Source organism: Carcharodon carcharias, chromosome 18 (assembly GCF_017639515.1).
Source record: "Carcharodon carcharias isolate sCarCar2 chromosome 18, sCarCar2.pri, whole genome shotgun sequence".
Classification (NCBI taxonomy): Eukaryota; Metazoa; Chordata; class Chondrichthyes; order Lamniformes; family Lamnidae; genus Carcharodon; species Carcharodon carcharias.
Window position 1 is genome coordinate 58,630,566 of NC_054484.1, and position 26,703 is coordinate 58,657,268.

Below are 26,703 nucleotides of genomic sequence, written 5' to 3' on the forward strand. Positions count from 1 at the left end.
TCTTTTTGGGGCTCATTTCCTAGACTCAGTGTTGCTTTTACAGGATTTGTAATTTAAAATCTTGGCAATATTTTCCAAGCCCTTGTAAAATAAAAACTGCCGTGGTGGAAAACATAGTTCCTGATGATTCACTGGGTCTGTTTTGCACCACAGCGCAAACCGTTGCCCCCCACCCTTCCCTGGATCTGCATATAGTAGCTGGTGCAGCTCCCCTGTTGTCTCTCTGATGAAGCACACTTTTTCTCGTGCAGAGCTCTTCACTGAGATTGAAATAAGATCTGTGACGTGCAAATTTCTTGTTGAATAATATCAAAATCGGTGTGTAATTTTCAAATACTGTTACCTTTCCCTTCAGTAAAGTTACAAATAGTGGAATTCCCATTGGAAAACCAAGTAATCTACTCAGAACCTCTTATTGTGGCTTGAAAGTAGAAACATATTCCATTCTTTCGGGCCATCTGCTATTCTAAAGCAAATCCAACTTCTAAAAGTTCTTGTTTATGTTGATAAGAAATATTTTAGTCTTTTGTAGATTACAATAGATAATGAGCCCTATTCTGTGGCACAAATTGTTAGGTTATAGCATCATCTGATCTCCTTGATCATGTTACAGGCTTGCTGTACATTCCAATTCAACTTTTACTCTGTATTTGAACAGCTTATTACATCACACAAGTAATACCATACTCGAGTATAAAAAGTTTACCAGTCACTTTATTAGCATTAGTTGTTTGCATTGTATCTGTTCAATATTATTAATCTTTTCTTGGCAGGTTGGGTAGAGTCATTAGAAGTTACCATGAGCAGCAAGAGTGTGCAGGTTGCCAGAGGTCAAACAGCTGAACTACCATGCACCTTCATAACAAGTGCTGCTCTGAATCAACTGAACATCATCTGGACTGTGACACCTCTCTCCAATGTTAATCAGCCAGAACAGGTTGGTCAGTAAAACGTATTGTATTTATAAACTGATGAGTTCATACTTGCCTGAGTGCTCTAACCCTGGTGTTAAAATCTAACTGTTTAGCATTACCTGTGTAGAATTTCTGATGAAACTATTGGCATAGAAGGAAAATTCATGAAGCTGCACTGAGAGAAGCAGTGTCTTATGCAGGTTATGGGTGGCCTTATTTTGTTTTGACTTAAGGTTACTTACTTCACTTAATATCTCTGAAGTTCGGAGCAGCCCCTCGGACGAGTCTCCCAGAAGGCAGAGCAATAATTCACACTAAAGTTCTGTGGTCACTGGAAGCTGATGTACAAGGTCTAGCATAGCTGGCAGCACCACGAGAGTAAACTTAACGAGCTTTATTAAAGCTAGCTTCTTGTAAACCTCTTTTGGCCTACTCAGAATTTTTCTATTGGCTTCTACTGGCTGTTTTCATGAGTAAGTCTCATAAGCCTACTCTGGGGTTGCTTCCATCTGTGGAAGGAGCTGAAGGCTTTACAACAGGAATTTACTGCTAGCTTCAATCGCTCAATGTGGTTGGGTGAGAAATAGAACTTGCTCCTCTAGGAAGAGGCAGTCAGAGATGGGCCTGATGGGGACTGAGTGGAAATTCACGTAGGAGTCATGTGGAAATAGTAGACCTCATTCTTTGTTGTTGTTGTGCTCCATTTCAGACAATATGTCAAAGCAGAATACACCTGTGGTATCAGAAGAGGCAGCTGTAAAAGCAGTGCAGTCACCTGAACTGAGGCTGGTTATAAAATTTAAAAAAACAGAAAATGTTGGAAATACTTGTCAGGCACCATCTATGGAGAGAGAAACAAGTTAACACTTCAAGTTGATAGCCTTTCACTAGAACTGGAAATATTTGTTGTAGCAGGTTTTAAGTAAATAGAGAGGCAGAGAGGGGATAGGGAGGGAGTAGGGCAACAGCAAAAGGCAGGTTGGTGAGAGTGGAGAGAGCAGGAAGGATTACATGACATGATGATGGAAGGTAAATGGGGCTGGTAATGGGTCAAGAAAAGAAACAAAAGACGAGTTTGGAAAAGTCGTAAATGACAACAGCATTTTTGTGCCGGCAATGCCAGTCAAAAAAAAACATATGAGCAGGTTATGATCTTAAACTTTTGAACTCAGTGTTGAGTCCAGAAGGCTATAAAGTGTCTCATCAAACTTCTGTTGAGCTTCCTTGGAACAGTGGAGATCAGAGTGAGAAGCGGGTAGAGAATTAACATACAAACAGTTGGAAACTTAGGATCACACTTGCAGAATGCAAAGCGATCACCTGATCTGCGTTTGGTCTCCCCAATGCAGAGAAGAACAAATCCTGAGGAGCAAATTATAGCGGATAAGCATTTAGCATATAAAGACAATGGCCTAAAAACTCTGCAGAGAGTGTCTTATTCGAGTGAAAATGTTACCTTGTGCTTGACCAAGACTTTCATTGGCCTTGTTCAAGTTTACAGGGTGTATAAGAAACACAAATGAGGATATTTGGCAGGCTGAGGGTGCATCTAGGAAATTGATGACAGCATTGGAAATAGGAAGATCCTTATGGTGATCGGAAAATTGTTTGCTCATTCCAGGTCTGGTGGGTTGCCTATGCAGCTGGCAACAGGGTCAGTGATGTTGGCTGTTCTGGCTGCTTAGGGATAAGCTGCAGCACCTCTTCTGATTTCTCTGGCAACTGTTTCAACAGGCAGGAATATTAAGATAGAGTGGCAAGATGAGGGATGGGGGATGCCTAATTTTTCCCTCATTTTCTGCCTTTATGCTGCCTAGTTCCAGATGGGATCACAGAGCTTCAATTGCACATGAGCAGAGGGAGGAGAAATATGAGTAATTTGGTTTTTACTTTTTGGTGTACACAAGCAGGGGTGAATTTTCAACTGACCTCTCATCAATTGGACAGTGGGTGCAGTCTACCAACCAGCTTCCTAGTGAAGATTCACGGGTGCCGAAGCCACTGTCACGGCTTTGACTCATTAAAATAAGGTCTGTCAGTGATACATGAATACTGATCAACTGGCCGGGGGACTGGGGGGAATCTGCTGGCTTCTCTGGAGCCAGTGCAACACAGTTACTTTTTAAAGTGGGGGCGGTGCATCCCAGAAGGAATAAACAGTTCAAATCAGTATTCTTATTTCCCTGTTTTATTCTTTTTTTCATTCTGGAATGCAAGAAAGGTCTATCATCCTCTTCTTGGCCCACAATTTTCTTTCCAAATGTATCAGTAGCAGCTTAGGAACTGTATTCATTGGCTCATTTTGAGGACTGCTAGCCTGACCACTTTACATACAGTACCAATTGTGGGGCTTGTGCAGCGTGGGCACCACATTTTCAGGGTTCAGATTTACATTGTTTATACTATTGTGTTTTGTGCCTCGGAGATATGCAGAGTTGACACTCACCAGGTTCTTTGTGTGAATAGGAACTTCATTACAAAGCTTTTAAAATTTCTGCTTTGCCTCAAGCTTCCTGCTTGGTTTCAGTTTCTCTAATCACACCCACAGGCTTGGCACACAGCATAGTGAGCAGTTAACAGACACACAGTCAAACACAAAACAACTGAACACAACATCTTTCCCCCTTATAAAACTAAAATACCTTAATTTAAATTAAACCATCATTAATTACCAACATTTGGTAGGAAGAATAGAGGCATCGACTATTTTCTAAATGGGGAGAGAATTCAGAAATCTGGAGTGCAAAGGGACTTGGGAGTCCTAGTCCAGGATTCTCTTAAGGTTAACTTGCAGGTTGACGTGGTAGTTAGGAAGGCAAATGCAATGTTGGCATTTATTTCGAGAGGACTACAATATAAAAGCAGGGATGTGCTGCTGAGGCTTTATAAGGCTCTGGTCGGACCACATTTAGAATATTGTGAGTAATTTTGGGCCCCGTATCTCAGGAAGGATGTGCTGGCCCTGGAGAGGGTCCAGAGGAGGTTCAGGAGAATGATCCCAGGAATGAAAGGCTTAACATATGAGGAATGTTTGAGGACTCTGGGTCTATACTTGAAGGAGTTTAGAAGGATGAGGGGGGATCTGATTGGAACTTACAGAATACTGAAAGGCCTGGATAGAGTGGACATGGGGAAGATGTTTCCATTAGTAGGAGAGACTAGGACCCGAGGGCACAGCCTCAGAGTAAAGGGAAGACCTTTTAGAACAGAGATGAGGAGAAACTTCTTTAGCCAGAGAGTGGTGAATCTATGGAATTCATTGCCACAGAAGGCTGTGGAGGCCAGGTCATTGAGTGTATTTAAGAGCGAGATAGATAGGTTCTTGATTGGTAAGGGGATCAAAGGTTATGGGGTGAAGGTAGGAGAATGGGGTTGAGAAACTTATCAGCCATGATTGAATGGCAGAGCAGACTCAATGGGCCAAATAGCCTAATATCTGCTCCTATGTCTTATGCTCTTATATGTGCGTTGAACAATTTCTTGGAGAAAATGGACACTCTGAACTTTAAGTACAGAAATACTCTGAGATATGAGAGTCACTGATGATGGCACTAAGGAACTTGGGGTTGTGCTTCTACATGAAAAGCTTTTTGGGAAGAAAGATGATTAACATCATGGTTGCTCATCGATAGAGAAAGTGTATCCTCATAATCCCTGCACTTGAAATATCCTGGCCTGCCCGCTATCAAGCGTCTTACGTTATCATGCAACAGATAAGCGTTGGCACCAAGCAACCGCTTGATCTGTTTTGTTCCTGATAGAGATGATCCAGCTTGTGGTACGATTTGGCCAGTCTCCAACTTCAGATCTGTGGCATCCTTTGCATGTTTGTTTGTCGAAGTATACTTTTGCTTTACCTTGTCACTTTGCAATTTCTTCTGCTTTCGCTTTGACATTTTCGTTAGATAGCAGTGATGGCTTATGGCATGTGGAATCAAAAGGTGAGGTGCGGTTAGTCTGAAATTGTTAAATTCAGCGTTGTATTCTGTTCACAATATGGTCTCCTCCATGTTGGGGTGATCAAACGCAGATTGGGTCACCACTTTGTGGAACATTTCTGTTCAGTCTGCAAGCATGGGCCCTGAGTTTCTGGTGGCCTGTCATTTTAATTCTCCACTTACTCTCACACTAACATCTCTGTCCTTGGCTTGCTGCATTGTTTCAGTGAAACTTAATGTACGTGAAGCTTGACGGATACTTCCTCTTTCACTTAGGTACTTTTACAGCTTTCCAGCCTCAATATTGAGTTCAACAATGCCACATCAATACTGAGGACTGCAAAATATTACAGGAGGACATTAAAATCTTGCAGAATGGGCCGACAATGAAGTTCAACACAAACGTGAGGTTACACTTTAGTCAGGGGAATAGTGAAGTTTCTTTTTTTCTTAGAAGGTGCAAGTCTGGGTGAGGTAGCGAAACAAAAAGATCTCTAATTACAAATATATCAATCACTAAAGGTTGCACTACAGTTTAGCAAGGCCATTAAAAAAAAACAAGATCTTGACTTTGTCTAGTGGGGTAGAATTTAAAAAGTAGGAAAGTTATGCTAAATCTGTACTGAACCTTGCTTAGACCACACTTCGAGTACTGCATGTAGTTCTGGTGGCTGTTATGAAAAGAATATCAAGGGTGAAGAGAGTACAGAGAAGATTTGTGAGGATAATACCAGAAATGCGTGGGTATGCATTTGAGGAAAGGATTGATGACCTGGGTGTCTCCTCTCTTGAAAAAAGAATGCTGAGGGGCTACCAAATAGAAGTCTTAAAATTATGACAGATTTTGCTAGAGTGGATACAAAGAGAATGTTTCCTCTTACAGTAAGAGATTAACAAGAGGCTTTCAATATAAAATAGTCACCATGAAATCCAATAGGGACTTCAGAAGGAACTTCTTTACCTTAAAAAAAAGAGATGAGAATGTGACACCCACTACCACAGGAAGTGGTTAACGTGTGTAATATAGATGTATTTCAAGAGAAGTGAGATGAGCATTTGAGGGAGAAGGAAATAGACGGTTATAGTGATGCATTTAGATGAGAAAAAATGGGAGGAGGCTCAAGCAGAGTTTAAATGCTGGTATAGACTGGTTGGGCCTGTTTCAGTGCTGTATATCCTATGTACGTGGCATACTGTGCCTTAGCCCAATGATGACTGGGCTCTTGGCATGACTACTTGCTATGTTAGTTTGCCCATGTGACTAAACATAATGCACAGCTGAGGGTAATGGCCTCCATGATTTCTTCCAGACTTGTAGGGATCTTGGAACATGTGCAAATAATTATATGAAATGGTCATGCTCAGATTTTAGACCTTGCAGGGCAGACTCCAGCGAGGGTGCAATTCCTGAGCTGTGCACTTGAGGGAGGACTAAAGCTGGACCTGTAGACAGCATGACTTCAGCTGCTACACTGTTATTGCCACTTGTTCCTCTCCCTTACTAATGCTGCCACTTACAACGCACTAAATGAATCACTCCAGGTGGGTGTAACTGATAAAAGCGCTTGTCACTGTTGTAATTTAGTGAAGCAGGGTTCTGTAAACTGTAGAGATAAGATCAAAATTATGTTCTGTGTTCTTGGACTTCCATAAGATCAGAAGAAGAATTTATAATAGAAAATGGATTAGAAGCCATCCCTTCCAGCAGAACTTAGATGGCAAGATTTTGGTTGGAATATTCTGAGCCCCTTTGTCACTGGCAGGATTCACATGTAGCTGGCAGGTTATCGGAAATTTGTGGGTGCATTGGCTACAATTTTCTCTTTGTCACTGTCCATAGAGTGAAAATTGTTGCAGTGCTTCATGATTTTTGTAGTAAACTGTCTGTTGTATGTGAAGTCTCAGTTGAGGTGTGGGGCCATTGTGCCCACTGTGTTGTATTCCTGTAATGTTGGTGCCTGTGTCAGCGAGTGGGGAAAAAAGCAAAGCCTGTGAGAGGAGTCCACAATTGCTCTCCCACATTATTTACTCTTTCATGGGATGTGGGTGTTGCTGGGAAGGCCAGCATTTGTTGCCCATCCCTAATTGCCCATGAACTGAGTGGCTTCCTAGGCCATTACAGAGGGCAGTCATGAGTCAGCCACATTGCTGTGGGTCTGGAGTCACATATATACCAGACCGGGTAAGGCTGACGAATATCTTTCTCCAAAGGACATTAGTGAACCAGAAAGGTTTTTTATGACAATTTATCATTTAATGGTCACCATTACTGAGACTAGTTTTCAAGTCCAAATTTTATTAATTGAATTTAAATTCCACCCGCTGCCATGGTGGGATTTGAACCCGAGAGCATTAGCCTGGTCCTCTGGATTGCTCGTCCAGCGACATTACCACTACACCACTATCTCCTTGACATGAGATTGCTTTCCTCTTTGAGAGCTACTGATACGACTTATTAGGGTCTTTCAGTTCAGATTTCTTCTAGACTGGACCGCTTTCTTTGGCTTCTCATACAAACATACAAAATAGGAGCAGAAGTAGGCCATTTGGCCCCTTGAGCCAGCCCTTCCACTCATTAAGATCATGGCCGATACTTTTGTGTTTTGAATTCCACATTCCCATCTATCCCTATTAACCTTAGATTCTTGTTAGGCAAGGGAATCAACCTACCTCTCTCTTAAAAATATTCAATGACCCTGCCTCTCACTGCCTTCTGAGGCAGTGTTCCAAAGTCGCACAATCTTCATAAAAAAATTCCCTTCATCTCTATCCTAAAAGGGCAACCCATAATTTTAGAACAGTGACCCCTAGCCCTGGACTCGACCACAAGAGGAAACATCCTTTCCACGTCCATCTTTCCAGTACCGTTCAGGATCACATAGACTTCAACCAAGTCACTCTTCACTCTTCTAAACTTCAGTGGAAACACAAGCCCAGCCTGTCTAACCTTTCTTCTTAAGACAGCCCACTCATTCCAGGCATCAATCTAGTCAACCTCCTTTGAACTGCCTCCAACACATTTACAACATTCCTTAAGTAAGGAAACTAAAATTGCACACAATATTTTAGATGCTGTCTCACCAATGCCTGTATAACTGAAGCATAACATCCTTAGTTTTATGTTCAATTCCTCATAATAAAGGATAACATTCCATTCGCCTTCTTAATTACTTGCTGTACCTGCATACTAACTTCTTGTGACTCATGCACTAGAACACCTAGATTCCTCTGCACTTTGGAATTCTGCAGCCATTCTCCGTTTAAGAAGTACTCTTTTTTTTATTCTGCCTGCTAAAGTGAACAACTTTACACTTTCCTACATTATACTCCATCTGCCATATTTTTGCCCATTCACTCAACCTATCTATATCTGCCTGCAACCTCCTTATGTCCTCTTCACAACATACTTTCCTATCTATCTTTGTGTTGTCTGCAAATTTAGCTACCATGCCTTCACTCCCCCATCTAAATAATTGTTATAAATTGTAATTGAGGTCCCAGCACAGACACCTGCGGGACTCCACTTGTCACATCCTGCCAATCGGACAAAAACCCATTTATGCATACTCTGTTTTCTGCCAGCCAGCCAACCCTCTATCCGTGCTAATACATTAACCCCTACACCATGGGCAGAATTTTCAGTTTGACATGTGGGGGGGTGGACCCCGCACGTCCGTGCATAAAATAATGTGCGGTGACTTCGGGTGGAGGGATCAGTAACCAGATGGCATAGATTTAAGGTAAGGGGCAGGAGGTTTGCAGAGGATGTGATGACCAACTTCTGCACAAAGAGGGTGATGAGAATCTGCAACGCATTGCCTGAAAGGGTGATAGACGCAGAAACCCTCCTAAAATGTAATAAGTATTCAGATGTGCACTTGCAATGCCATGGCATACAAGGCTATGGGCATAGTGCTGGAAAATGGGATTAGAATAGTTAGGTAAGTGTTTGACCCATGCATCCTCGAAGGGCCGAAGGGCCTTTTTCTGTGCTCCACACCTCTGATTCTATCACTCTGTGACCGAGCAATATTGCAACAATAACAAATTTAACAATCATCAGTGCTATGGATGTTGGGAGGACAGAGTGGACCTCACTGTTGGCCTCAAATACCTGGTCATTCCACCCCAGCCTCACCGACACCAGTTGACCTGGGTGCATGATGCCTCTCAAGCTCAAGGGCTTCCTGCTCGAAGCAGCTTAACACAAGGCGGTGAGCCTGGCCACCTCCAGCCCTCACATGCTCCAACGCATTATGAGCATTCTTCTCCTAAGAAAGAGAGAACACCATTCATCGCGGCAAATTGCACGCGCACGCCACAGCCCAACTACAGTGGGCCCATATCAGGCCTCCAGTGTCTCCTCTCCCCGCTACTGCTGATCATTCACACAAAGGTAGTACACCTGCTCCCAACCGCGCCCCCCCCCCCCCAAATGACTAACTTGGACACATGCTGCTGCGTACATCACTTTAGGAAACACACAGTTTTTGCTCCTATAGCAAGGAGGCGCAACTACATGCAGTGTTGAGGGCAGCAGATGGTTCTTGGCCACAACACCTTGAGGCTCCCCTTCCACCATCTCATAACCCTGAATAGGACATGTGCTGGAATTCTGAGTATGCACCTAGCTGCATCTCCTGCATGTTGCCCCCAGACTAGTCATGTGCGACTAAGAGCAACACGTGGTGCTCATGAACCACTGGGGCTGGTCTAAGCATGAGCACTATCTGCTTACCCACCCAGCATAGGAAAAATGCTCTACATGATTCAATGCAGTCACGACAGTAAGACTTGGCGGAGGGGCCTCAGAGGGTAAGGCTACCTGCTGGATTAAATGCCCAATGCCAACATGGTACTTACCCTGTCAGAGCGCAACAAAGCGTTGAAGTGCTTATGGTACTGGATCCAGGTGCACTGCACCACGTCAAGGGAGCTCACCACCCCCTCCACCACCACCCCAGGCATGTTTGGTCATGTTGGGGGGGCCTCCTCCTCCCATCCTGTGGACCAACACCTCCCGCCATGCTGCCACCTCCTCAAGGAGGGCAGCAAGGCATTCATCTGAAAAGCGAGGAGCAGATTGGCCCCCATTGGCCTACCCTATAGCCTGGCCTGCTCCTCTGCGCTTCCCTCCAGCCTGGCCTGCTCAGCCGACCCCCTATGGTACGCCCTCGAACTGGCCATTGTCACCAGCTTACAGGAGACTGCCAGGCCTTCTTATAAACAGACTGCTGGGTCACCATTGGACCCGGTGGTCTGGGCATGCACACTCCTGCTACACACGGGAGTCGGCAAATACACTGGGCGAGCCTTAATTGGTCCGCCTGCATAAAATGGCGGCGCAGACCTAATCACCGACTGGGTCTGCACCCGCTCTTCCTTCCTCCCACCCCCATGGAAAATTCTGTCCCATGAGCTTTTATTTTCTACAATAACCTTTGATGTGGCACCTTATCACATGCCTTCTGGAAATTCAAGTACAGCACATCTACAGGCTCCCCTTTATCCACAGTGCATGTTACTCCTTCAAAGAACTCCAACAAATTGGTTAAACATGATTTCCCTTTCACAAAACCATGCTGACTCTTCCTGATTACCTTGAGTGTTTCTATGTGGCCAGCTACAACCTCCTTAATGATCGATTCTAACACCTTCCCCCTGATTGACATCAAGCTAACTGGCCTATAGTTTCCTGTTTGCTGTCTCCCTCTCTCAAACAGAGGGTTTATATTTGCTACTTTCCCGTCTGATGGAATCTTTCCAGAATCTAGGGAATTTTGGAAAATTAACACCAACGCATCTACTACCTCATTAGTCATCCCTTTTAAGACCCTAGCATGAAGTCCATCAGGACCCAGATACTTGTCAGCCCGCAGCTCCATCCGTTTGATCAGTACTGCTTCCCTAGTGATTGTAATTTCACCAAGGTCCCCTCTCCCTTCCACCTCCTGATTTACAGCTATTACTGGAATGTTTTTTGTATCCTCTATAGTGAAGACAGAGGCAAAATATTTGTTCATTTCATCCGCCATTTCCTTATTATCTACTATTAACTCCCGTTGTCATTCTCTGGAGGACCAACACTCACTTTGCTTACTCTTTTCCTTTTTAAATACCTGTAGAAACTCTTGCTATCCATTTTTACATTTCTAGCTAGCTTCCTCTTGCACTCTAATTTCTTTCTCCTGATTAACCTTTTAGTCATTCTCTGCCGTTCTCTGTATTCTAACCAATCGTCTGACCTGACACTCATCTTTGCACAGTGATATGCTTTTTCCTTAATTTTGATGCTTTCCTTATCTTATTTAGTTTAGCACAGATAGTGGGTCCTCCCTTAAAAATTTTTCTTTATAGTAGGAATGTATTTATTCTGAGTATTCTGAAATATCCCCTTAAATGTCTGTCACTGCTTCTCTATTGATGTTTCCCCAAGCCTAGTATCCCAGTTTACTTCAGCTAGCTCAGTTTTCTTGCCCATGTAGTTGTCCTTATTTAAGTTTAATATACTAGTCTTAGATCCACTCTTCCCCCTTTCAAACTGGATGTAAAATTCAAGCATATTGTGGTCACTGCTACCTTGGAGTGCCTTCACTCTGAGGCGGTTAATTAATCCTGTCACGTTACACATTACCAAGCCTAATATAACCTGCCCTCTGGTTTGTTCCAGAACGTGCTGCTCTATCTCAAAAACATTCTATGAATTTCTCATCCAGGCTACCACTGCCAATCTGATTTTTTCAGTTTTTATATGTAGATTAAAATCACCCACAATTATCGCCATCCCTTTATCACAGGCACCCAATATTTCTTCTTGTATACTTTGTCTAAAATTGTAGTCACTGTTTGGGGGTCTGTAGACCACTCCCACTTGTGACTTCTTTCCCCTCCTATTCCTCATCTCCAGCTAAACATAAAGCGTACATATTTTAGCAATTGGAAGATCAGACCCCATGTCTTCAAGTGTCTGGGCCAATGCTTCCCAAACTTCTTCCCACTGTGACCTAATTTTGAGACTTCGAAATTGCTGTGACCCCTCAGTGGGAGCTGTGAGGGGTGCAGAGAGAGACCTGTGAGTGAAGGGGTTCAGAGTTCTTAATCTTCCCAGGTTTTGCAAAAAATTGCCTTTTCAGTGGGTTTTTTTGGAGCAGGAATCAGGCCTCAAAAATCGGCCATTCAGGACTGTCCCTTTAATGCAAGGATTTGAAAGGGCCTCGTAGCTCCATCAGAGCTCCACTGCAGGCGTTGATGCTGCAGAGTTCGTGACCCCAGAATCTTGTCTCACTAGCCCCCAGTTTAGGAAACCCTGGTCTGAGATTGTCACCTTGATAAGTCGCATAAACATGCAAGTAGCTTGTGTTGGCAGTGTGAATATGTTGTCCTCTCTCTTACAAGATTTGAATGTGATATTAGAAATATATTTCTGCATCAGCAACATGAGCATGTGTGAACTTGCTGAAAGTTTATCTAAGTGCTTTGCATGCTGTCACAACTAAGTTGGACCAGGGTGAGAGCCAACTCTAGTTGGCCTTCATCACGAAGACCATAAGAGTAAGCAAATTGACTAGATAAGACTATCCACAATCTTGGATATACTCGATGACTGAGCATCCATAGCTCTCTGGGATAGAAAACTCAAAAGATTCCCCAGCCTTTGAGTGAAGAAATTTCTCCCCATTTAAGTCCAAAATGACCTACCCCTTTTCTGAAACTCTGATCCTGTGATCTAGAATTCCCAGTCAGGGTAAACATTTTCTTAGCAATTACACTGTCAAGTCCACTTACTGTTGCAGGTTTAATGCTGGATCGCACTTGGTTCAGAGTTGATGATTGGTTAGTGATTTATGATTCAAATAGAGTTCATCCTACTTTGAATTGGAGAGTCAATAATGTTTAATTCTAGTGTATTATTTAACAAATGGGATGCCAGTATTTTTAACAATTGTTTAAGGTTTAACAACTTGTAGTGTAAAACAACAAACAAACTTAACAGTTCATTTGCCAGCCTTAGTTGTGATAAGTTTTTGAAGTTTAAGATCTTCCGATCACGTTAGATCTTCTGCGGGTTCTGACCCTGATCAGACCAAAAAAAACCCCACTTCCCTTCCTACGATTTTTCTGGGCAATCTTTCGAAGGAGGATCCTGTAGAACTCATTCAGCACAGGAATCCTTGGAGACATCAGCAAAGGGTATCTTTGCAGAAGCCATAAGCTCTTTTTGTAGCACTAGCTGCTGTATTCTGGTAAGTAGAGTTAAATGTCCAAAAACCTCTTAGAGAAATGATGGAGAGAAGGTAAGGGTGGGTGAGGTAGGGGGGAAGGGGGTAGGGATGATGAGGTTAGGGGATAAGGGGATGGGGGGCGGGGAGTTGGGTGGTGGAGAGTTGGGTGGTGAGGTTGGTGGGCCAGGGTGAAGTCAGGTGATGAGGTTGGATCGGTGGGTTGAGGGGGATTGAGGAGGAGATGGGTGGTGAGATCGGGTCAGGTTGAGTCAGGGTATGTCAGTGGATATCCAGAGGTAATGACACTCCTTAAGCAAACATATAGATTCCATATAGTGGATGCCTACCTTGCTTACTCTTGTTGAACACTGTATAAGTAAAAGAAAATCATTTTCGGGCAAGAATTAAGGAAAATACAGATCAGAGCATTAGTAATTAATTGGGATTGAACATTAGTTACTGGGGTTAATAGACATATGATCCTCGCATACTGATGCATTCTATGTGTTATAAGAAGTTTGAAAGCAGCTATACTGTACTCTGCCTACATGCTTGAAATCCTGTTGTTTTCAGCAGCAGAACTAATACAAGCTCCTATGAACCAAACAAACATCCTGTTTTTAAAGAAGCAGCCTGGTATAGTTTAAATATGCTGAATTCCTGTCATGTAACAATGTTGCAGTCTGTTATTAGACTTGGAATCGGAGACCATGATGATTTTGACAATGACTATCATGTGCAGCCTGCATATGAGCCCATGACCTCCTTCCATTAAATACCAGTGTCTGTGTTGTACATTATACACAATTCCATTATAGCTCCAGTAACAAAGGGGAAAAAAAGCCATCATGATCAATTTCAAAAGAAATGGTTAAACTGCCTGTAAGGAATTTTCACACTGATAGAAAATGTACATTCTCTGGCAATTAACAGGATTGGTGGAATTCTGAAATTGTCACTGTTGTAATGATTTCAAACAAGCAGATCATCTCTGGTCATCTTAAGGACTCAAATCGCCATCTATTTAGGAGCCAAGTGCTATAGGACCCTTTGTTGCTGAAATCGGTGCAACTATATTTGTACATAGCTGTACTGATGTTATGCTCGATAATGTTTAAACTAAAACTTTGTCACCAAATGAAATATTACTAAATTCATGTGATAATATGTTTTTGAATTGATCCACAGTTAAGATAAATTAAATCCATTTATTTTTCCTTTTTGTTTCCTTCTGTCACAGGTAATTTTGTACCAGGGAGGGCAGGTAATTAGTGGGGCCACCCAGTTTAATTCCCGTGTGGGCTTTGTCGTCACCATGCCCAGCACAAGTGCCTCCATCTTCATTAATAACACACAACTGTCAGACACAGGGACGTATCAGTGTTTGGTGAACAACGTGCCTGACAGAGGAGAGAGGAACATAGGTATCCTTGGATTGTCTGTACTAGGTACAATTACTTATTCTTCTGCCATCTTTTAAGTGACTATGATCTTGTATACCATGCATTAGATAAGATTTTGTTATCCTCTTTTAAGTGTCATTGTCTCCCAGTTATCTTGAAGCTGCTCACACTACAGTATGACTTACCTTGATGTCAAATGATCAACTCTATTACAGTTTCTCAATATTCCAAAGAAATGAAAAGCTGCAGATTTCCAGGTCCTTCAATGATAGAATCAATGGTCAAATTGAAGCTATATAGAGAGCTTGAAAGTTTATTTTCTAGATTGGCTCTTAAGGGTTATAGGTCAAATTAAGACTGCCATTTTCAATTCTATTTTCACTTTCAATCAATGCACACTACAAAATTTCATTCAAATTCAGCTGTGTAACATTGTTTTATCGTTTTCACTCAACAGTGTATTTATAATGTAATGTTTGTCAAGGTGTTGTTGAATTCCCACTTTATATTTTGTAATCTAAGCATTGTCATATTTCAAATACTGGAACTAAAGCTGTACTTTATGTAACATGGTGACTCCTGCGTCTATGGAATATAAAAGATGACAAGCAAAAGTGAAGAATGCGGCAATCAAGATTAAATAGTTGGGACTGGTTTTCCATCCATTATCTTGTGCCAAATTGGATGGAATTGTGGCAGAAAAGGGAGCAAAATTGGGCAAGCAGGCCTATGTTGCATTTTGGCCTCAAGCTGGACTTCCCATGGCCTGTCTTCGTAGGTGTAACTGCTGGTCACCTTTCCGTATCTTCTGTATTTAAATACTGAAGGTCTCGCATTCCTTGTGGATTTTCTTGTTGACTGCCTCTCATCACTACATGGGACCACCTGGTGGAACAGGGCAGTAGACCTGTGGATGATAGTAATGGTTCTGATTTCTGTAAATAGAGGGTGGGAGTCTAGTAAAATCCTTCTCTCTCTCAAAGTTTGCCCAGGGCCCTTGTACTCCTTTATCTTTCGCCACCTGTTCTGGCGCCACAGTATCCTCGTTTCTAGCTGACTCTGACATACTCCTTTTTGGTCCTGCATGCCAGATGATCCCCCACTCAGAAAAAAATAAACTCAGTAAATGAAGAGGCTGTTGCCTGGCTCTGGGTATTTTTATTTGCAAAATAAGTAACTAAATAAGCAGAAATCTTGCTCTACCATGACATCACCACAAAAGAGGAATTCAGTGTCTTGGGACAAAAATGGGAATTTGTTTGTTATTTTATGTGTTACTTAAGTTGGCTATGGTTAAAATGGCAGCTGCTCTCTCTTCACTAAATTTCAAAATGGAAAGTAGTAATTGCTAGGTGTCTCTTGGTCAGAAATGACTTATGGGGGAAACACATTGATAACTGGCACAGCTGGCTTAAAAGATATGAATGTATGCAACTTCAAAAACCCAGTTATAACTTCTCTGATGCTTCAGCAGTTTTGATGGATGCGTAGACGCTTTCATACTTTCCAATTGCGAAGTAATCAGAGATCCATTTTAATGTGTAATTTAACTTTGACATTAGTAGATAAGAGACCATTATTGCTTTGAACCAAATGCAATTACAACTAACAGGCAAAGTGTTTGAATTTTAAAGAATGATGTCCTTATAATTCATGGTTTTTTTTTTCATACTTTTCAGTTGTCATTCACAATTTCTCTGGAACATGAAGGGACTGATTAGAGCACCCTGAGAAATAATCTTATGTATTTACCATCTGGGACCCAAACGTAAATTCAGCAATCCCATTTTCTCAAACAAAATCACTTGTTTAAAAAAAAAAGAAAACATCTGGTGATTTATCTCACTGCTGTTGGTGGTAGCCTGCTGAATTTAAGTTGGTTGCTTCGTTTCTTGGGGCAGAATTTCACAGTTGGCATGCGGGGGCGGGCCCAACATGCATGCTCGTAAAATGACGCACAATGACATCAGGCATGCGTCCCAATGTCACTGCACGCCATCGCGATATTTCGGAAGGCGGGCACACTATGAGTTCGGCGACGCGCCCACCATTAATTAACAGGCCAGTTAAGGCCCTTGAGGCATCAATTGACAACGATTTTGCACAGCCCGTGCGATTTTCAGGTTGTCGCACAGGCGCAATGGGTAGGCGGGTAGGAGACGTTTGTATAAACCTCATTCACAGGCAGGATAAGAGGGGTGAGTGGGCCCGCTAATGCGAGTTGTCAGTACTTTAGTTTATTACTTACTGCTGCTTGCTTGTGTGAGCAGGATAACTTCATTTCACTTCAGAGCTGCTTTGACAGAAATAACAGGCTTCAGTTCAGGACTCTGGAGGAACATAACACTTGGAGCCTTCTAGACATCAGACAGCCTTCCCTTACTCTGGGAATGGGGATTGTGGCCTCTGCTGGTGGCATCTCCTCTGAGGAGGAAGTGAGGGCCAGAAGGGGGAGGAGGGCAGGAGGCCAGGGGTCCATATTCAGCCTCCAGAGGAGCTGCCTGTGGGAGGACAGGCGCAGGCACAAGGGGCGCAGGACCAACATGAAGTCCAAGGCGGAAGGGGCTGCAGAAGACATCACTATCCTGCTGCCAGGGTTTACAGGTGGCGATGCAGCTACCTCAATATGTCTGAGGTGCAATGCTGAAGGAGGCTCCGTCTCTCAAGGGAGACAGTGACCTCATCAGTCAGATGATCAGCCTTGACATTAGCTCCAACTGTGCGGTGGACACCCCATGCCAGTGGCTCTGAAGGTCATGGTTGGCCTCAACTTCTATGCCTCCGGCACTTTCCAGGGGTCGGTGGGTGATCTTTGTGGAGTCTCCCAAACAGCTGTCCACAGTAGTGTCAAGCTGGTGACAGACACTTTGTTCAAGTGTGCATTGACTTTCATTCACTACTGCATGGATGAGGCAATCAGGCAGAGTGAGCCAGAGGCTTTGCCATGATTGTTGGGTTCCCCCGCGTCCAGGGTGCAATTGACTGAAAACGTGGCCATTAAGGCGCCAGCAGGTGAGCCGGGTACCTTCATCGACAGGAAGGGATTCCGCTCCATGAACGTGCAGATGGTGTGTGACCACAAGATGCAGATTCTGCAAGTCTGTGCAAGGTATCCTGGCAGTTCCCATATTATGTACATACTGAGATACTCCCAGGTGCTGGGGCTCTTCAGTGCTCCAGTCCGGCTAGATGGTTGGCTGCTGGGAAACGAGGGCTATCCCCTCAAATGGTGGCTCATGACACCTCTCCTCCATCCAAGAACAGAGGCCGAGCAGCGGTACAATAGGAATCACGCCTCCACAAGGGTGTTGGTAGAGAGAACTTCTCGAGAGAGTCTTTTCAAGATGCCTGGACTGTTCAGCAGGCGCACTGCAATACCCTCCAGATTGTGGTTGCACGCTGCAGTCCCCACAAGCTGGCACTGGAAAGGAGGGATGCAGTGGAGGAAGAAGATGTTGATGCAGCTGCTCTGGCAGCAGACAATGAGTCCAATAGTGAGTCTGAAGACGAGCATGCTCAGGAAAATGCTGAGCGGATAGATGCTGACCTGGGCTTTGATCCAACACTCCTTCAGCGGAGGAGCTTCTCTGAGAGTTGCCACACTTTCTCCATGGAGGAGACAGTGTGCTCGGCCATGAGAGTCATTGCATTGCTCGTGCTCAGCAAGGACTCCTCCATCAAGGAGATCATTGCAAGCATTCCCTCATGTATCTCCGCCAGATCCTCTCGCACACCCTGCTGGACTTCCAGCATCTGCTGCCTCGGATGACTCCAGAGGCCCATCATCAGCCACCGACTGAGCATGTTCCTGGTCCCCAGCTTTCCTCCAACTGTTGGCGCCCTGGGCGCACTCTGCCTCCGCCTGCACCTCAAGCAAGTGTGAAGTGCCCTCAGTGCTGTGTGCCAAGGTACTAACCGTTGATCTTATCCCCACTGAGGTGCTGGTATCTGCGCTGGTGCCTGCCTGGCTGAGAGGGTGTGACACTGGTGCATATATGTCTTCTGTGCCCTCAGGTGTCAGCGGCGGCCCCTCTGTCTTCTAAGTCCGGGCATGCTCTTGTGAGGCTGAAAGGAAGAGCAAGGGCATTTGATTAGTTGAAGTCGTTACATTGTTAATGTGTCTGCCTGGCACCCGGATCAGGATGCGCTCGTCTTTCCATTATCGATGGGGATCCCATGTTGGAGGCTAAAATCAATATACAGTCAACAGTGGAATGGTTGCATTGACAGATATTGTGACCTCAGTGCATGGTACTCTTACCTCCCAGTGGCACCCCAACCTCAATGCAGCCGGTTGACCTGGCCGCATTGCCCAGATGCTGCCTCCATAACATTACCACTCATACTCCAAGACCTTCCAAACCCACGACCACTACCACCTAGAAGGACAAGGGCAGCAGATAGATGGGAACACCATCACCTGGAAGTTCCCCTCCAAGACACTCAACATCCTACTTGGATGTTTCACAGTTCCTTCACTGTCGCTGGGTACGAATCCTGGAACTCGCCCCCTAATAGCACTGTGGGTGTTCCTGCACCACATGGACTGTAGCGGTTCAAGAAGGCAGCTCACCACCACCTTCTCACAAGTAGGCTACATCATGGGAGCTGACCTGTGATGCCACCTCCTCCCAGGCATGATTGACAAGGTCGGCGGTGGGGGCGCCTCCTCCTCCCATCCCTTGGTACAAGGATATCCTGGCGTGCTGCAGCCTCCTCGGAGGGCAGCAAGGCACTAATCAGAGAACCTTGGGGCCGACTGCCCTGCCAACTTGCCCTCCCACCTGGCCTGCTCCCTGACGACGTTGTCCGTTGCAGCTAACCGAACTCAGTGGCAGCCTTAGGATGGCTGCCTGCACCGTTTATGAATAGGCCACTGTAATATTTGAAATGATTCAAAACCAGTGCACACCCTAAAAAGTAAAGGCTTCACTTTGAAAACTTTGAAATCAGGTTCCACATGTATGCTAATAATACTTGCCTCTACTTCACCTCCAGCTCCCTCTGTTTCTGTGTTGTCAGCCCACCTGGATGAGCAGAAATTTTCTCCCAATTAAATATTGGGAAGACCAAAACTATGCCTTTTGGTTCCTGCCACAAAATCAGATCCCAACCACCTTTTAGCATCCCATTCTGGGCCTTGTCAGGCTAAACGAGACTGTTCACAACTCCCATATCCCGTTTGACCCTGAAATGAGTTTCTGACTCCATACCCTCTCCATCACAAAGCCTACACCCACTTCTGTAATATTGCACTTTTCCATCTCTGTCTTGGCCCATCTGCCGAAACCCTCATCTGTCTTTTGTTATCTCCAGACTCAATTATTTTAATGCTCTCCTGGCCAGCTTCTTATCCCCCATGCCCCATGAACTTAAGCTTGTCCAAAATCCTGCTACCTTTATCCTAACTTGCAGTAATCTCATTCGCTCATCATGAGGTGGTAGCATGGTGGTATTGTCACTGGACTGGTATTCAAGAGACCCAGGGTAATGTTCTGGGGACCTGGGTTTGAATCCCACCACTGCAGATGGTAAAATTAGAATTCCATAAAAATCTGGAATTAAAAGTTTGATAATGACCATGAAACCATTGCTGATTGTCATAAAAACCCAGCTGGTTCAGCAATGTGGTTGACAAGGGATAGGCAATAAATGCTGGGCAGTGATGCCCACATCCCATGAATTAATATAAAAAATATTCTCATGACTCTCAGTCCATCAGCGCCTCAATTTTAAAATTCTCATAATTGTGTTTGAATCCTTTCATGTCTCACTTATCCCTATCAGTCCCACGAAGCACCTTGGGATGTTTTACTATGTTGGCTCATCATACTCTGTAAAAGATGCATAACATTGAGGAGGCAGTTTGTTCCTGACAGGGGGCTGGCTGCATCTCTGGAGCTTGATCCTGCACAGTCTGGTGCTGGCTTCTGTGTTCCATTGGCATGGAGTTTGGAGGATTGAAGCCAGAGTTCTGGTATGTGCTGCTGTGTAGGGAGATGGCAGTATCAGTCAGGTCAAATCCAGTCACCACCATCCCATTAAGCCCTGAATTTGAAACAAAAACAGAATTACCTGGAAAAACTCAGCAGGTCTGGCAGCATCGGCGGAGAAGAAAAGAGTTGACGTTTCGAGTCCTCATGACCCTTCGACAGAACTTGAGTTCGAGTCCAAGAAAGAGTTGAAATATAAGCTGGTTTAAGGTGTGTGTGTGGGGGGCGGAGAGAGAGAGAGAGAGAGAGAGAGAGGTGGGGGGGGGGGGGGGTTGTGGTTGTAGGGACAAACAAGCAGTGATAGAAGCAGATCATCAAAAGATGTCAATGACAATAGTACAATAGAACACATAGGTGTTAAAGTTAAAGTTGGTGATATTATCTAAACGAATGTGCTAATTAAGAATGGATGGTAGGGCACTCAAGGTATAGCTCTAGTGGGGGTTTTTTTTATAATGGAAATAGGTGGGAAAAGGAAAATCTTTATAATTTATTGGCAAAAAAAAGGAAGGGGGAAACAGAAAGGGGGTGGGGATGGGGGAGGGAGCTCACGACCTAAAGTTGTTGAATTCAATATTCAGTCCGGAGGGCTGTAAAGTCCCTAGTCGGAAGATGAGGTGTTGTTCCTCCAGTTTGCGTTGGGCTTCACTGGAACAATGCAGCAAGCCAAGGACAGACATGTGGGCAAGAGAGCAGGGTGGAGTGTTGTTCATACCCTTACGCCCTCACCTCAATGAATTTCGGGCTCGGCATGATACTGAACTCTTCTTCCGCCGTCTTCGTCTCCGGGCTCACTTCTTAAAGCCTACCTCCCTGAATTTGAAACATTGATCAGTGGAATGGGTAATCTAACAATAGGTATCAGAACTTTAATGCATTGCTTCCCAAACTCCTTGCCACTGGGATCCCATTTCAAGGCTTCAAAATTGCTGTGACCCTTTGGAGAGACCTGGGGTTTTGGGGGACCAGTGTTATGATCCCAGCTGAGGTTACCCCCTGGACAAGCCTGATCCCAGAGCGGAAACCAGCTTGATAGATCCTAACTTTTATTTGTTTGTTTAGTTATGTGGAGAGTAGCTACTGAACAGAGTCATAGATGTCAGCTGATGAACTTTTAACAAAAAAAAACATTTATTAAACAAGGAAAGATAAACTACTCCTTTACCCACAATATACCTTTTATAGATGTATACAGATTTGTAAGAATGACACGAGTTGCAAAAGCTATCTTACTGTAATGTTCACTAAGTACACAGTCTATGTAAGCCAATAGGAACCCTGTGACCAGACACACCATACTCTGAAACCAAGCAACAGATGCCACCTCAACCAGATGCTATGGATCTCTCCGCAACTCCCCTAGACGCTTGTCACACTGTGAGCCAACCAGTCTCACTGCACTCCCTGTCACGTGAAAGTTTCCAATCTCCAAGACCTTGCTTTGGAATCTTCTCCCAAACTGATGCTTTCTCTCAGACGTCTTCTGCAAGGGTTCACCTCCAGGATTTCAAACTCCCCTGATGTTCCTCTTCCCTGGGCCACCACTTGCATTCAAGCTGTCGCCATGCACTATCTCTTACCGACTCTGCTATCAACAGTACCACTGCTTCACATGACCCTAGCAAAGAGTTGAAGACATTCAGTTGTCTCTTTGAACCTTCTTGCCTCTTGCAAGCTGTTCTCGCTTTAAATCTGCTTTCTGCAGCTTTGTCTCTTTAAATTTGAAGCTTGTAGCCTTTCTCTGTGCCCTTCACTCTTAACTTCATTCAGAGGACCTTTTACCGGTTCTTGTTCTTCCTTTGACCACAAGGTCTGCTTGGGGCTTTCCCTGGTTCCACTTCCCTGGATTTTGAGGTATTTTCTTTAGCTTGGGACTGGTATCTGTCCCCTTTGTTCCAGTTTCTCCTGGCAGCTACTTTCAAAACCAACTGAATTCCAACAGTCTCTAAATCAAACTGCTGTTTCTCCTCTTCTGTGTATGTGTCTGTGGGAGGGACCTGCCATTCTGGACCCCTGTTGCTAGACAACAGCACTGTGTGTTCTACTCTTGTTTGCTTAACTTAGCTTACAGTCGTAAAACTCTCATTAGAAATGCAAGCACCTTGTAAAGGGCAACTAAAACTCTATTTGACCTTCCTTAACAAAAATACAGAAATAGAAATAAACTTTAAAACTCATTCCTAACACTCACAAACGCAAATATAATTTACTTTACCTCTATTTCTTAAAACCAGTGCAAGCAAAGGGGTGGGGGGGGGGGTGGGGGGGGGATGCAGGAGGGTCGATGATGGGAGATCTATGAGAGCTGGGGGATGGGCAAAGTTTTTAATCTTCATATATTTTTAAAAACCTACCTTTTCAGTGGGCTGCTTATAGCAGGAATCGGGCTTCAAACATCGGCCTTTTAGGCCACGCCCACTATTTTAATAAAAAAGCGAGGAGTTCAAGAGGATTCATTGTTATCGTTCAGTCAGAACTCCATGGCAGCCATTGGTGCTGCAGAGCTTGCGATCCCAGAATCTTGTCTTGCGACCCCAATTTGAGAAGATTTGCTTTAAAGCCCACCTTAAACATTCACTCCATTCACCACAAACATATAGTAGCAGCAGTGTGTACCCTCACAAGATGCACTGCAGCAACTCAGCAAGGCTCCTTCGACAGCGCCTTCCAACTCTGCAACTTCTACCACCTAGAAGGATAAGTTCAGCAAACACATGGGAACATTAGCTGCAAGTTCCTTCAAACCACACACTATCCTGACTTGGAAATATATAATCATTTCTTTTCAGTTACTGGGTCAAAATCCTAGTATTCCCTTCCTAACAGCACAATGGGTGTACCTACACCACATGGGACTGCAGCGGTTCAAGAAGGTTGCTGACCACTGTCTTCTCATGGGCCATTAGGAGTGGGCAATAAATGCTGGCCTCGCCAGCAATGCCCACATCCACTGAAGGAATAACTAAGAAAAGGTGGCAGCAGGCCTTAAAGCCATTGCTGACAGTTGAAGATCCTGTATCCCCACAAACAGAAATATTGCTCACTTCTCCAGCACTTGATTTGAGAGGACGGGAGAATCAGTAACTGAGGCTTTAAGTATAAGTAAAGCAGACTCAAAGGGATGAGAAACGAATTGAATGCAGTAAGCTGAGATGAACTATTAAACTTAAATGAAAAACAGCAGGCAGTATTCAATAAATATTTGAAATGATACAAAATCAGTGCATAGCCTAAAAAGTAAAGCCTCCCCTTTGGAAAAATAATGTCAGGTACATTTCCTTGCTGCACACAAAGTAAAATGAAAAGATTAACTAATTGGTGCAGAAAATTAATTTAAAGTCTATAACCATGAATTTCTGTTAGGACACTTTTATAACCTGATATACATATTTAGCATGAGTATTGCAGGCTTATACATAAAGCTGCATTCTGCCTCAAGGCCTTTTGTGTTTATGTTTAGTTTTCCATTAATGTGCAATCTGTGATATTTTTACAGCAGAAAACTTTAATGTTAAAACACAACACTTTCATGGTATAACATAACCATGGGGAAAAATTTGTATTTATAGATAATTCAGGTTTTTTTAGATTTTTTAGTTTTTAAAATCTTTTATAAGGTTGTGCAGGAGTGAAGCAATGCACCAGAGGGTGCTCTTGCAGCATATTTTCCTCTGTACTTCTGACTTTTGTGATCTATAGTACCCTGGCACTGTGATTATCCATTTTATACTCGAAACAAAGATAATTCAGTGTGAAATTCTAGGCAATAAAATGGACTCAAGTAGATTGTACAAGATCCTTTCCAGCCCAACTCAGCCATGGGGAAATCCAGAAAAAGTGAACATAATTTTAACATTAGAGGTAGATCATTCAGAAGTGAAATCAGGAAGTACTTTTTTTTTTACATAAAGGGTGCTAGAAGTTTGGGACTTTCTCCCCAAAAAGGCAGTACATATTAGGACATTTGGAGCTTTCAAGACTGAGGAGGTAGGTATATTTGTGTTAGGTAAGGGAAACCTGTATTTGGAATAAAGGTGGGAAAATTGAGCTGAGGGGCAGATCAGCAAGGATCTAATGAATGGTAGAGCACATGCGAGGGGCTAAATGACTTACTTCTGTTCCTAATGTTCCTATCTTCCACCAGTGCTTAAAATCTGGTTCTGGGCTCACATAGTGGGACACTGTTGCACATCCACAAGTGTCATGAAGACCATGTTTGTTTATAGATGCACACTATTCGAGTATTCCTGAGGACTGGGCAATTGAAAAGATGTTCCTGTGTTTTTTTTTTCCACCCTAAACATCAGCGTGGTGCTTGTGTAATTGGACAAAGTTTTTCTTCAAATGAACCATTGCAAACCCCACTAGCATGCATCAGGCAATGATAAAATAGAAATGAAATTGTATTACAAACAAAAAAAAGAAAATACTGGAAAACCTCAGCAGGTCTAACAGCATCTGTTGAGAAAAAAAAAAGTTAACATTTCGAGTCCATGTGACTCTTCTTCAAAGCTAAGAAGTGAAAATGTGATGAAATTTATACTGTTCAAGAGGGGCTGGAGAAGGTGAAGCTGGATCTAAGGCCAACGATAGATAAGTGGAGGCAAAGGAGAGATTGCCAGAGATGAAATGGACAAAAGAACAAAGTGGTGTTAATGATAGTGGTACTGGCTAAAGGAGGTGCTGATGGTGCCATTAAGGTCAGAAAGTAGAAAGTGGTAATAGCAGGACAAGTGTAAGCACTCTGGAAAGAACAACATGAACAAGTGACAGGTGACCCTAGTGGGGGTGATGGGAGTTTTTCTTTCCAGAGTGTTTACCCTTGTCCTGCTTTATCACATCCTGCTTTCTGACTTTAATGCCACCATCAGCACCTCCTTTATCAGTCCCACTGTCATTAACATCTCTTTGTTCTTTTGTCCACGATATCTCTGGCAATCTCTCCTTTGCCTCCAACTATCACCGGCCTTCGATCCAGCATCACCTGCTCCACCCCGCCCCACCCCCTTAAACAGTATAAATTTCATCACATTTTTACTTCTCTTTAGCTCAGAAGAATAGTTACACGGACTCAAAATGTTAACTCTTTATTTTCACAGCAGATGCTGTCAGACCTGCTGAGTTTTTCCAGCTTTTCTGCTTTTGTTTCAGATTTCCAGCATCTGCAGTATTTTGCTTTTATCTTAGGGAAATTGTTTCTCAATATTTGTGATAAAGCACCAGCTGGATCTGTTGAAATATTTTCAGACAATGTTGCTTAGTAGTAGCTAAATTGCCCAGTGCCTCAACTTAAAGAAATATGCTCAAAGAGACGCTGTTGCATATGTGGTCAAAAACATAAGAAAAATTTTTTTTTCAAGTAAACAATTGATAGTGGATTATGCAGGTGAACTCGTCAGGGAAATAAAGACAGGATGCCACTAAAAATAAAGATAAGCCACCCACTATTTTGTTGCTGCCACACTAAACTCCAGTTGATGAAGCAGTTGTGATGAATGAGACTTGCTGCATTGAGGGTGATATTGTTGATTTAAGGATATTGTCACAGATTTCATTTGTAAACCTTTCCAAATTGATTGTTTTTCTCTCTCTTATAGCATCTTTTTGAAAGACACCATTCTTGATTTAGAGGGAGTCTGGAGAGCTCACATAAAACAGACAGTTTGGTTGTCTGGTGCTAGTAGCTAAAAGGAGCTTGATACAAGCTTCAGTTATTCTGTTTGATCTTTCCCTCCCTACCTCCTGAACTTTGGCCTCCACTAGCCATATACTCAGAGCTGCCCAACAATATTTGATAATTTTGTCCCAGCTTGTACTCCCACCCCATGCTGCAAAGCGCCAGAGCTTCAGTGAACTTCCCTTTATTTCTGACTCGAGATCATAGGCAAAGGCTTTTTAATCCTGAGAGATTACATGTTTTTTTTGTTCTCTTTTTTTCATTCTATTTTTTAAATCATGAAAATTCTGATCAGGCTGTGTTTCTCTAAATAATGTAATTATCACCTTCCACTTTGGGGAGAAAAGAGTTTTTTCAGGCCACTAGTTATTTTTTGAACATTGTGAAATTTATTAATATTAAAACTTAGTAATATGTTGGGTAAGAATTATATTGAAGGTTGGGTACTTTTAGCTTGATTTCACAATCTCACCAATTCTTCCACTAGCTTCAAATGAGGCAACGTTCCAGCTGTTCCTTCACAAAATTCAAAATGAGATTAATCCTCATCCACTTT

The 26,703-nt window shown here is 43.4% G+C and overlaps 1 protein-coding gene across 1 annotated transcript in view; it reads left to right on the forward strand.

Moving 5' to 3' along the window:
• The window catches only part of igsf11 (immunoglobulin superfamily member 11), a 194,164-nt gene that overhangs the window by 144,003 nt on the left and 23,458 nt on the right, over positions 1-26,703 (forward strand). The window contains exons 2-3 of the mRNA XM_041211650.1: positions 774-937; positions 14,315-14,522. Of these exons, the coding sequence (XP_041067584.1) occupies positions 774-937; positions 14,315-14,522 (372 nt within the window). The remainder of the gene's footprint in view (positions 1-773; positions 938-14,314; positions 14,523-26,703) is intronic.